Below are 13,306 nucleotides of genomic sequence, written 5' to 3'. Positions count from 1 at the left end.
TACTTTTGGTGTCACATCCAAGAAATCATATCCAAATCCAATGTCATGAAGCTTTTCCTGTTTTAAGATTTTTGTGGGCTTAGGTCTTGAAATTCTGCTGTAACCCACTTGCACGTGTGGGTGGAGGCCCAGGTGGTGCAAGGTGAATTGCTGGTCACCCTGATGGAGGTCCATATCCCCAAATGCAGTAGGGTTAACACCCTTTCAAGAGAAGACTCTGAACTGTCTTTTGTTAGGGTTCTAGAATATTTGGGGGTAATCTTCAATTTATCAGAGACTGTTTTTCATTCCTCAGACAGATCACTCTAAGTAATGAACTAGGATTTGACAAAACATTTATCTTTTGAAACTTTATTGTCTCTTCTCTGCTAAGGTTGGAGGCAAGTAAACAGTCCTTTTTATAGGCTTCCTTGTTCTCTGAACACCGTAGGAGAACATTTCACATGGTGTATTAGAACGGATTGGCAAGAATTTTAGATCTGATCAAGGACCTGGGAAAATCAGAGGGGTCACTGGTGAATTCCTGGGATACTGTCCTCTTTTGGTAGAGGCAAAAAGGCATTGACTGTTCTGGTCTAGAAGTAAACTGGGAAGAGCAGAGCAGAGATTCACTGCAGGGAAACAAGAGACTTCAGGTGGGACAGATGACAGGCTAGGATTGGGTCAAGTTCTAGTAGGAAGTGTTGGATCTGATTGATGACTAGTGTTCTTAAACAAATTGATCGTTTTGTTTCCTTCCTAGCGGGATGAGAATGTGACAAGCACTTATGCACAGTATGAGAATGCCTTTGTATATAATGCCTTCAGCCACAGGTTTGAGTCCTTCAAGGGACACTGGATTGGTAGGTTCAATCTGAACTTTAGTAGTTTCTGTTCCCATTATTTTCCCTATGTTGATGGAAGATATGCATCACATGTAATAGAGAATGCGAAGGTATATACAGAAGAGACCTGCCTTGTGTATAAATAAAGAAGTCCTTTGTAAACTCAAGAAATAGTCCATTTGGTGTGCATTTAATATTATAATTCTATGTGCAAAGTAAGTCTCTCCCTATTGAATTTCCAGACATGTTATCACAGAGCCAGGAAGAATATTTTTAGTCAAGGGCCCAAGGGTTCCAGTTAAAGGCTGAGGGTTAGAGAGAATATCTGTATTATTTGAAACACCCTCCACCCATAGAGTGCATTTCCTCCAGTAAGGAAGCTATACAACTGTAGAAGCATTTCGTAGGGAAATACTAGCACTTGGATTAATTTTTGTTGGAAATGTTTGGGATATGGCTTTTAAGATTCTTGGCTCTACTTTTCAGCCTTTTTCTTAAAAATACTGGGAATCAAATCCAGGGGTGCTGTACCACTGAGCTACATACCCACCCATAATATTTTTTATTTTGAGACACATCCCACTAAATTGCCCAGACTGGCTTCAAACTTGTGATCCTCTTGCCTCAGCCTCCCCAGTAGCTAGGATTATAGGTGTGAGCCACCACACATGGCTTCTGCTTTTTTTAAAATATTTTTTTTTATTTGGACACGATACCTTTATTTATTGATTTTTATGTGGTGCTAAGGATTGAACCAGGGGCCTCTCATATGCTAGGCTAGCGCTCCACCATTGAGCCACAACCCCAGCCCTCAGCTTTTTTTTTTTTTTTTTTTTGACCCTCAGTTTTATTATGGAAAGAGAGAGCCGTAGATCCTTTTCTGGGTCATTCCAATCAGCTTTTGCTATCCAGGGTTTAGCATCTGCGGTTATGACCAATATGTGTATCAACTGATGTGAGTCAGGTGATTCAGGATCATGGGTACCACAGCGAAATCTAAATTTTTCTAAAGAAATCTAATTTCTTCCATGAATGTTTGCTGGTCTTGTCTGTGTTAAGGGACACATTAGCTCTTAATTCAGTGCAGGTCCAAGGTTTAAATTCTACAGTTGCCCGAATCCTTGATTCATGGAACAGATGGATCTTTAGAAGCAATTGGCATTTTAGGTTCTTGAGAGAGAAAAGGGAGAATGTTGGAGCCTGGACAAGAAGAATTGAAAAAAGGAATTGATGGACGTACTGAAGGAGGGAGATTGGGAGGAGAAGGGGCAGCAGGAGATCTAAATATAGGGAGGCAGCTGGAGGTCAAAGGAGAAATATTTATTAGGGATATGAGTCTTGTGTGATATTACTTGTCAAATGGCTCATTAACTTTGGCTAGAGAATCTTTTAATGAGGGAAATTTTGACTCAGAATTTTGTGTGGAGGCTTCTCTGTGTACCCAAGGAAAAAGTTGTACCCTTGAATTTGAGGAAATCCTATTCCCTTCCTTTTCTAAGGTGTCTCTCAAATTTTGTTCAAGTCAAACATTCCCCACTTTAGCCACTGATGGTCCACATCATCCTTGGTGAAATTGTGCCATTTAGAGAGACACAAGATTTAGGATTATAATGAGACACATATAAGAAGCAGGCATTTTTCCTGCAAGAGGAGAAAATTTAGACTTAGACGGCCCTCTAAGAGCTGGCAATGTCAATAAACATGGTGCTGTGCACCTTGTGTAAGAGGTTCTAGCCATCTTGACACTTTTAGATTGTACAATGCAACATGGAAACACAGAAAAGAGCAAAAGGGGTTGAAGTGGAATGGCTTGATTCCACCAAGGATGGCAAACAAATGGATGTGATAACAAAACTTGAGTTTTGAACTGAGAATAAACAAATGAGGAACTCAAAGAGAAAGTTTAGACCCAGTGCTGATCTAGTGTATCGGGCTGGGTAGACCCTGTTTCTATGGGGCCTTCCAGAATACAGAAAATAAATGAATACCATCCAAATGGGAACAAACAGAAGCTATTTATTCAGGTCTTGCTATAGCAAGGGGGTCAGCCCACACCATTTGCTTTAATTTTTTTATTTGTTTTTTCAGTTATACATCAGAGTAGAATGTATTTTGACATCATACATACATGGGGTATAACTTCCCACTTTTGTGGTTGTACACGATGTGGAGTTAACACTGGTTGTGTATTTATACATAAACACAGGAAAGTTATGTTGGGTTCATTCTACTGTTTTTTTTCTATTCCCATCTCCCCTCCTTTCCCCTCATTCTTTCCATCCAATCCAGTGAACCTCCACCCTGCACTTTACTTATTGTGAGTCAGCATCCGCATATCAGAGAGAACATTTGGCCTTTGGTTTTGGGGATTGGCTTATTTCACTTAGCATGATTGTCTCCAGTTCCACCCATTTACTGGCAAATGCCATAATTTCCTTGTTCTTTATAGGTGAGTAATATTCCATTGTGTGTAGGTACCACATTTTCTTTATCCATTCATCTGTTGAAGGGCATCTAGGTTGGTTCCATAGCTTAGCTATTGTGAATTGAGCTGTTATAACCATTGATCATCATTTGCTTTTGCTGGAGATTTAAAGGTAGCCAGGAGGTCAGGAGAGGTTTGCAACGGAGAAAGGGAAGGCTTCAGGTGTGTCTGATTGGAAGTTTTTGGCATGGGAGAGCTGTAGGTGGGCTAATAGAAGTGGGACATTCTAAGTGATTTGTATGATTTACCATCTCTTAGGAACAGCATATTGAGTTTTCTCTGGTTGGTCCTGTGTTGGAACTGGGAGAGAAGTTTAGGGAATTTGACAGTTAATGATCAAGTTCTGGCCATTTTGGGGTCTTACTCTAGAGGTTATGATTTATCTTCTAGGATAGTTTCTGCAGATGTTGTGGGTTTGGGTTTGACTGTCAGGTATGAGCTCACCATCATTAATTTCTATTTTTAGTCTCTCAGAGCTTTTTATTACCTTGGCTTTCAAGGAGTTCAGCTCTCAAATGGCATCTCCTGCTATCACTCTATTCCCCTCGGAGCTTATCGATGATACTGGGTATCTCCAAGTGTATTCCTTTTTTTTTTTTAAAAAAAATTGTTTTTATTACTTACACATGACAGTCCAATGATCTTGACATATCATACATTTGAATCAGATGGGATATAATTTCTCATTTTTCTGAGTGTACAGGTTGCAGAATCATATTGGTCATGCAGTCATGTTCCAAGTGTATTCCCATTGCTCTGATTTGCAGTGTCCCTCTACGTTCTACACAGTATGGTAGCTGGTGCATTTTACTACTTTAGCTAGTATATCACCATATAATACTGTTCCTCTAAACCTGTTTTTTTTTTTTTTTTGGTACTGAGGATTGAACTCAGGTGTGCTTAACCACTGAGCCACATCCCCAGCCCCCCCCCCCCTTTTTGTATTTTATTTAGAGTCAGGGTCTCCCTGAGTTGCTTAGAGCCTCACTAAGAAGCTGAGGCTGGCTTTGAACTCGAGATCTTTCTGCCTCAGCCTTCTGAGCTGCTGGGATTACAGGTGCATGACACCATGCCCAGCTTCTGTAAACCTTTGCTCCGTTTTTCTACAGTCTGCCTTTGCAGCATTGGCATTTCTCCTTAACGTTGTGTGGATCATTCTTTTCTCCAAGCTTCCAAGAGTTGCTTATAAGAATGTGAGTACTGTCTTCAAACCTTGCCGGGGTGTTAAAACTCTCCTGTATTACAGGAGAATTCTTCTAAATTGCCAAACTCTCTCTTTAACAAGCTGATATCCAGCAGCTTCAGTTCTATACTTTATTCCTACTGGTTTATGTTGGGTGAATTCTGCAGAAGACACACACACACGTACATGCGCGCGCGCGCACGCACACAGACACAATTATGTCCTTTTCTTCCCTCCCCTTCATTGTTTACAGGCCTTTATTTCTGGGCTTAACTTTAGTTACTGGCCTTGTGGTGGAGAGGAGGTAAGGGTAGATTTTGAGGGAGATTGGGAGGAGAAGGGGCAGCGGGAGATCTAAATATAGAGAGGCATCTGGAGGTCAAAGGTGAAATATTTATTAGGGATATGAGTCTTGATTGATATTACTTCTCAAATGGCTCATTAGTTCCAAGTGCATTCCTATTGCTCTTGTTTGCAGTGTTCCTCTAAGTTCTGCTAGACATGGTAGTAGCTGGTGCATTTTACTACTTTAGCTAGTATATCCAGCATATAATACCGTTTCTCTAATTTTTTTTTTTTTTTTACTTAGGATTGAACCCAGGTGTACTTAACCACTGAGACATATCCCAAGCCCTTTTTTTTTGTATTTTATTTAGTGTCAGGGCCTCCCTGAGTTGCTTAGGGCCTCACTAATTAGCTAAGGCTGGCTTTGAACTCGAGATCTTCCTGCCTCAGCCTCCAGAGCTGCTGGGATTACAGGTGTGGGATACTGCGCCCAGCTTCTCTAAACCTTTGCTCGATTTTTCTACTGTCTGCCTTTGCAATGGTAGCTTTTCTCCTTAACGTACTGTGGATCATTCTTTTCTCTAAGCTTCTAAGAGTTGCTTTTAAGAATGTGAGTACTGTCTTAACAAAGTCCTTCCCAGGGTTTTAAAACTCTCCTGTATTACAGGAGAATTTTTCTAAATTGCCAGACTCTCTCTTTAACAGGCTGATATCCAGCAGCTTCAGTTCTATACTTGATTCCTAGTGGTTTATGTTGGGTGAATCCTGCAGAACACACACACACACCTGCACACACACACACACATGCATGCACACACGCCCGCATGCACACACACACACACACACACACACACACAATTATGTGCTTTTCTTCCCTCCCCTTCATTGTTTACAGGCCCATATTTCTGGGCTTAACTTTAGTTACTGGCCTTGTGGTGGAGAGCAGGTAAGTGTAGATTTTGAGGTTGCTGCATGTTGCCTTGCCAGGCAGCTGCTTCTGTCAACTTAATGCAAGGCAGTGTCAACCATTAACAGAGAAGAGCAGGCCAGTTCTCCAGGCCTGGGGTCTGGGAATTCAAGATATTCAAATCTGCCACCTAGTTTTCTTTACCCCATGTCTCAGATCCCAATCAGAGCTGTGACCTCACCAGTACAGACTTGCCTAATTTGAGAATTCAACCTATCTGTTCAGTAAACTGTGGTTCAGGTGCTTAGGTTCCTACCCCTAGCTCCAAGAGATGTAAGACTAATTGTTTGAGTTGAAGAGACTGCCTGGATCTCATATTTAGATTTCATTGGTAATTAACCATCCTTCTTTTTCCAAATGCATTGATTATTTCAGAAATGGTCATTCAATTTCACAGTACTTTTTTTTTTTTTTTTTTTTTTGGTACCAGGGATTGAACCCAGGGCACTCAACCACTGAGTTACATGCCCAGTCCTTTTTTTTTTTTATTTTGATATAGGGTTTTGCTAAGTTGCTGAGGTTGACTTTAAACTTGCAATCCTCCTGCCTCAGCCTCCCCAGCTTCTTGGATTACAGGCATGGGTCACTGCGCCTGGCTCCATAGTACTTTTAAAATATTAGTTCTTATTGTAACTCTGTGCTCTGAATTTCTCAGTGCCTGGGATATAGCCAATGCCAGTGTATTTTATTCTACTAGGGTCCCAATGAGATCAATACTGATTAAGATCTTATCTGCTTTGCTTTAGCATACCATGGGCTCTTCATGCTCTATGATTCAACCCTGAAACCCATTTTAGTGACTGTGTCCTATGACAAATCCTGGCACCAGGTGTCTTAACTCAAGTTTGGGAATGTTTGAGATGGAGATTTGCATGTAGGAATTTGGGAGTACAAAGAAAATGTGACTGGGCAGGTGGAGGAGGAGTTGAACTGGGGTGTGGGTGCAACAGATGCTTCTGGCCAAGTCACTGGGAGTCCTAGAATTGGATTTGCCCTTTGGCGTGTCAATTTGAAGCGTGTAGGCTGTGCCTGTTGAATAGTCATTGGAGTGGGGTAACCATGGAGGCTAAGAGAAACTCCTGGAGAACAAACTGTTAGTTGCTAATTCTCCCAGCAGTCTTTTTTTTAATATATATTTTTATTTGTAGATGGACACAATGTCTTTATTTTATTTATTTATTTTTATGTGGTGCTGAAGATCGAACCCAGTGCCTCATACATGGGAGTTCTACCACTGAGCTACAACCCCATCCCCTCTCCCAGCAGTCTTGAGGGGGTGTGGATACAGAGAACCCACCCCAGTATCATAACTACCCTGACTCACTATGTCCCATCATCTTATAAAAACTTACACTGTGCAATTTTATAGGTGTCCTATAAAATTTTGTAGATTTTTTATTGTGTCCTACCTATAGAGGAATGATGGGACTTAACAGTTTAAAATTGGAAATTGGACCATCTGATGTTTGAGGACAAGAACTATGACTTTTGAGTGGCAAATTAAAATGTACTCCATGTTCAACTCTTAGTTTTGAGTCTTAGAGAACCAGAAAGAGGCAAATGCAAAATTCACCTATGCAGCAGAAAATGAATTTTCTTTCAAAATTTGTCTGAAAACCAAAATGTCTTTGTTCAGGAAGAAATCAGTATTTTGTTAGATGCTACCAAATACTTGGATGATTTTTTTTGGCCTGGGGAAATGTAATTAGTGAAATTAACACAGAATTTAAAACAAGAATGTGTAAATGTTTCTAGAAGCAAAGGAAATTAACATCCATGAAGCAAAACATTTATGTGACATTGACCAAAAAGTGTGAAATGAAAGAAAGTATATTTTAAAAGACCCATTAATTAGAAGCCTTGAAAATGATAAATGCAGTATTTGAAATGAGGACTGTCTTATAAAGAAACAGAATTTTGAAAACAGATAATAAAACAGTTAAATATAAGAGAAAAAGTACACTATGATAAAAGAGAATAATAATATAGATAATAAGAGACATGGAGGAGTACACTGATCAGTGGCACCAGAATTTTTCTATTAGGAGTTCCACGGATGGGAGAGGGTTCAGAGGTTCAAGAGATATGGAGTCATTTTTAAAATTGAGACTTTAAGAAAGGATGAGTTTTCCAGACTTAGAAACTCACTGTGTCGAAGCAGGCAAACTGTATACAATTAAGCATATCAGGTTGAAACTGTAGAACATCAAAGTCAAGAAAAATACTAAAGTGAAAACAGCTTATTCTATACAAAAGAATGACAATACTAATTGAGGGATAAAGCTGGGCATGGTGGCACACCCAGTAATCCCAGTGGCTCAGGAGGCTGAGGCAGGAGGATCGTGAGTTTAAAGCCAGCCTCAGCAATTTAATGAAGCCCTAAGCAACTTAACCCTGTCTCTAAATAAAATAGGGTTGGGGAGGTGGCTCAGTGGTTAAGCACCCCTGGGTTCAATCCCTGTAACAAACAAACAAAAAGCCCTAAACCAAAACCATACTAGTCCAGTATGATGGTGCACATCTGTAGCCCCAGCTACTCAGAAGGCTGAGGTGAGAGGCTCAGTTGAGCTCACAAGTCAGAGACCAGCCTGGGCAACATAATGAGACCATGTCTCAAAAAAAAAAAAAGTATACCATAGTAAGAAGACAAAAGAGGACAGTTTAGAACAGAATGAAGGCAAGCAATGCAAGAATAGAATATGAGTAAAGAAAAAATATTTTGCTAAATATTGGTAAAATATTTTGCTAAATCTAAACAATAATTATTAATGATGAACAGGGAAAAAACCCCTAGAATCTTGTTGACTTTAGCTTTATTCAGTAGTAGTTTATTTGGTTTTAACCATATGAAGAAAACTTGACAAAATTACGGACATTTTAACATTAGGAGTGTTGTGCATAAAAACCAAACCAAACCAACCAAGCAAACAAAAGGCATCCCCTCCCCCCACAAAAAAGAAAAAGAACCCAAAGTGAGATTACAGTCTTATAAAATTACATGGAAGAGGAAAACTGCAAAAATACATAGTCATTAAAAATTCTATCCGTATAAATCACCACAGGAATTTATTTAAAAAGACACTACAAACTTATGTATACAGGAAAAAAATTGTTAATACTTAACATTTAAGACCTAAAATGACCCTGCAGTCACTTTCTTCTTTCACTCCTCTCTTCTTAAGTCTTCACAAGGGCATCCAATTTGTTAAATCCTTGAGGTCCCAACCCTGGTCTTATGTGTTCTCTTGCCAAGTTTTTGTGCATCTCCAATGACCTGAAGGTTCCATGTAACTATTATATACTTGAAAAATAATTAATTAAAAAATCAATTCATTTAAATCCAACATTTAAAAATAATTTGACAAAGTCTCTGTAGTCACTTAGCCAAAATCCAAACAGAAATCCAACATTTTTTCTTGATCAGAAAGATTGAAAACTAATTTCTTCAATAGGATAAGGGCTACAGACCAATCATGTACAGTAAAGATAATACTTTATAGGGAAATTTATAAATGTCAACATAAAACATAAGACTGGAATGCCCCTATCAGACATACTGTTCACCCTGGATATAAATTAATATCCAATACAAAAGATTAAGGAAAAATAAGATATAAAGGCTTGTGAAAAGAGAAAACAGTCTCTTATTTAGAGATATTGTTGTTCTTCTCAATCATCCTAGACAATCTACTGTTAAATCATTAGTGAAATTAAGTAATCTTGTTAGATACCAGATCAACCAAAAATAAATTATTTCTATACACTATTAACAATATACAACATAAATTGGAATCTTAAAACTATAAAAATGCAGAATGTTAGAATTATGAACTTTTTCGGAACAGTAGAATTATATTAAAAATACATAAGAGAAATAAATGGGAAAAAAAACTGGTTCTTTGGGAAAGAAACAAAGCACAACGGAGTTAAATTATTTGCTAACCTAATCATTAAAAAGAAAAAAAAAGTGAGGGTGCATGATCATCTTTCCCAGTTCTGTGTCTGGTTTTGTAAAGAACAAACATTTGTCTAAGTACAACTTTCTAGAGTCCTCAAAGTGGGTGGGGGCCTCCTCAAGGAAAAGATCTTGGTGAGAAGGTAGCTGAGGACCCAACCCAGCTAAACAACAACAAAAAAAATTTACTAATGAATTTGGGAGAAAAGGGATGCAGCTTTCGGTGCTGCCTCAAGAATGGATTCCTAGAGAAAAGTGCTAAAAGCTGAGTTTTGAAGCAAAACTAGCCGAGGTGGAACGAATTGTTGATGACTTCTTTATGGCAAAGGACCCAAGTAGCAATCTTTGGATCTGAAAGTACACTGTATTTCAAGAAGAAGATTTCTTTTTTGGCCAAAGTGATCTTTATTCTGGACTTTATAGTCGGCCATTGATCCACAATTCTGCAGTGCTGCCTACATTTAAAAAAAAAAAAAATCTGTCCGTTATCTAACCTTGTAGGCTGTGCAGGGTACACCCAAAGACTTGGGAAGACCCTCACCTGGACCCCAGTAAGGTGGCGAAGGATCCTGGAAGTCGGTTCATTCCTGAAACAGGCGTCTGCAGGCTTTGCTCCTAGGACCTGGAGAACGCTCCGGAAGTGCCTGGGGACTTGAACTTGGACTTGGAGAGGGAGGTAGAGGTTGCAGCGGTGAGCTGGGGAAAGGCCTCAGAAGGTGGAAATCCAGGTCTAAAACGGGGCGAGGCGAGTTTCTTCCCAAATTAAGGGTGGGGGCCAGAGGAGACAGCCTGGATACTCTTCCAGTGGAGGGGAGGAGCCCAGCAGCTGAGCCGGCTGGAGGGTCCATCCATGACTCCAGGGATTCAGGATCTGCGTCTTCCTCATAGGCCTCTTCTTGGCTGGCTATCTCTGGGACAGACTCGCAGAAGAATCCCTGCTCGACAACCACGTCCTCCCCGGGGGCGCTCAGGAAGGCGCCCAGTTCCGGGTCATCAGGACAGTCTCCCTGGCCTCCTGGGCGTTGGTCAGTGGCGCCCACGAGGCCCTCAGGGATCAGGATGAGGGTGTGTCCTTGGAGAGACACTTGCAGGACCGAGGTTGGCGCGGGCTCTAGCACCAGGTCGACGTCGTCCAGGGGTACCTGTAAGGCGCAGCCCGCGGCCAGAACCACCACGGAGGTGAGCGCGGTGGCGTCCGCTGCTCCTGCGGAGTCTTGCAGGGTGGCTGCCGCCGGGGGCTCTGCGGGGTCTGCAGGGTCGTCTAATCGGCGGCGCTTGGCAGGGCCGGGTCCTCCAGGCTGTGGTCCCCACCAGGGCGCAGAGCAGGCACTGGGGCTGCGTGGCCGCATGCCCATCATGTCGACGGCGCTGTGGTGGATGTTCCCGTTTCGGGGCAAAGTGAGTGCGGGGCGCGGGCGGCGCGGTCCTGCGCGCGGTGACAGGCCCGGGGGATAGGTGAGGTGGGCTGAGCTTTTGGATGGGCCGCAGTCCTGGCTTCTGTGGATCTGCGCCCGCTGCTGGGCTCCGCCTCGCACCTTGGAACCTTAGGCCTTCTTTACACAGACCCGGATGCGCCCTAGACGGCCAATTGTATTGCAAGCGACGCAGCGCAAGCCAAGTCGCAAAGTGTCACGCTAAGCTCCGCCCCTACGGAGCTCCGCCCCAGATGGGAGGCGTCTGCTGGCCAATAGCTTTGGCTGTGATTGGTGGGTCTCTGTGGGGAAATACCTCTATGGGCCCTTAGGGGGCAGAGCTAAAGAGTTGTTCTAGGTCTCGGCTTCCGGTGTCCAGTTCTCGGCTTTCCTCGCGTTTACCTCAGATGCCCAGTGAAGACCTATTAGGGTTCAAGTCTCGCGAGTGGAATGCCAAATCAGCACCCCCCAGGTGTAAGCTCCGCCTCCACTCAGGCCCCACCCCGGAAGTGCCCTCGTGCTACCCTAGGCCCAATAGTGGTGCGAATGTTTTGCGGGGACACCCCTAGGTCTCTGTTAGCCTCAGTTGTAAATGACCAGTCTCACCTTTCTGGGGTGTTAGGAGGAAAGTGAAGCTAGCGTCATACTGATGATGCGGCTTCTGCATTTTCTGTTTATGGTGGGAGAGTCAGTGCTGTAGTAATGATTATGCTACCACCAGCTGAAGTGGAGTTTATCTACGGTGACCGCGTTACATATCCGAGGTGCATCTGTTTTTAGTCCAATTTACAGATATGGAAAATGTCATCTGGAAGGATGAATAATTTGTCCAGGAGCCGGGAATTAGCAGAGTTGGGTCTGACATTTCAAGCCCCACTGAAGATGATAGGCATCAGGGGTTTTTAATCTGAGTGTCAGCTTAGTGGCACATCTGCATCTGCATGGTGTGTTGAGGTGGCAAAAATGAAGGGGTGGCTCGGTTCCTCATCTAGTGTTAACAGGAGAAGACACTCAAACACTGATTTAGGAATAGGCAATATTTCTAAACCATTGTAGAGGACATCAGCATTTCCTCCCATCCCTGTCCCTTAACCTTGTGATTCCTTACTTTCTATGTAACGTTATAATTTCTCATTCCAGAATATTTTGTGCAAAAAAATTACAGGGCTGGGGTAGATGACTTGCCTAGCATGTGTGAGGCACTCGGTTGATCCTCAACACCACATAAAAACAAATAAATAAAGGTTAAATTCTTTTAAAAAAGCAAATTACATGCATATTTTACCTGCCCTTTAAATAGGATCTCCCTTTATAGGGCTGTATGGTGTGCCTTTATATGATCTTTAAATTTAAATCAGGTCTCTCTTAATGGACATTTAAGCTAGTATTTTGTCATTCTAATGGCATAGGAATCCCCTCACAGGCTCATGAAAAAATACAGATTATGGGCTATGGCTGTGGCTCAGTGGTAGAGTGCTTGCCTAGCATGTGTGAGGCACTGGGTTCTATCCTCAGCACCACATAAAAATAAAATAAAGGTATTGTGTCCACCTACAACTAAAAAAATACATATTAAAAATACAGATTATTTGCTTCATTCCAGAGCCACTGAATCTGAATGATTGGAGACAGGATCTAGGAATTCCCTGTAAGCACCTTCCCAAGATCCTGCTTTAAGCGGAAGTTCAACATTGCTGATCTTGTTTTCACTAAGCAGTTGAGGTGTCAGGTGGAGGGTGATTTATGGAGTGATGGTGGCTCTGCTTACTTCCTTTTAATATTGTGGATGGGATTCAAGTGTTTCGGTTGCCTTCAGAATTTTTCTGGGCACAACTGGCCTGCAGTAAGGGATCCTCTCCTCTGGCGGAATTTCATGTGTTCTTGATTGAGAGCTGGAAATTTTCCCCTGTGCTGGTGGGAGACATGGGCTGGGGTAGGACTTGGGTTGAGGTACTTGAAAGGAAAGTGAGAAAACGAGAGAGGAGCGAGCAAGAAATGAAGGACTGAGACCAGGTAGAGATCCATGAAAAAGTTTATTTGTCAAAGGTGACAATTAAAGGCCATCTCTCTGTAGAGAGGCACCTGAGATATTCAGGTGTTCAGCTTTTATGGGCAGGCGTTTGGAGTTGTTGTGCAGTGGCACCTCGAGGTTCTCCAGAGTCAAGGGGTCGTGTCCTTCTGGGATTGACTTAGGG

At 42.0% G+C, this 13,306-nt stretch overlaps 1 protein-coding gene across 1 annotated transcript; it reads right to left on the bottom strand.

Annotated features, from left to right (window-relative positions):
* Positions 1–10,280: 10,280 nt before the first annotated feature.
* Positions 10,281–11,057, bottom strand: LOC143407932 (proline-rich protein 23C-like). The gene has a single exon (XM_076867066.2). It carries the CDS (start codon positions 11,055–11,057, stop codon positions 10,281–10,283), a length of 777 nt encoding a protein of 258 aa, XP_076723181.2.
* Positions 11,058–13,306: the final 2,249 nt, after the last annotated feature.

The sequence above is a fragment of the Callospermophilus lateralis genome, chromosome 10 (genome assembly GCF_048772815.1).
Source record: "Callospermophilus lateralis isolate mCalLat2 chromosome 10, mCalLat2.hap1, whole genome shotgun sequence".
Taxonomy (NCBI): Eukaryota; Metazoa; Chordata; class Mammalia; order Rodentia; family Sciuridae; genus Callospermophilus; species Callospermophilus lateralis.
This window is presented reverse-complemented; position numbering and strand designations above follow the sequence as displayed.

What these genes read in the sequence shown, in the direction of transcription:
- LOC143407932 (XM_076867066.2), bottom strand. Translation starts at nt 11,057, where the DNA reads ATGATGGGCATGCGGCCACGCAGCCCCAGTGCCTGCTCTGCGCCCTGG.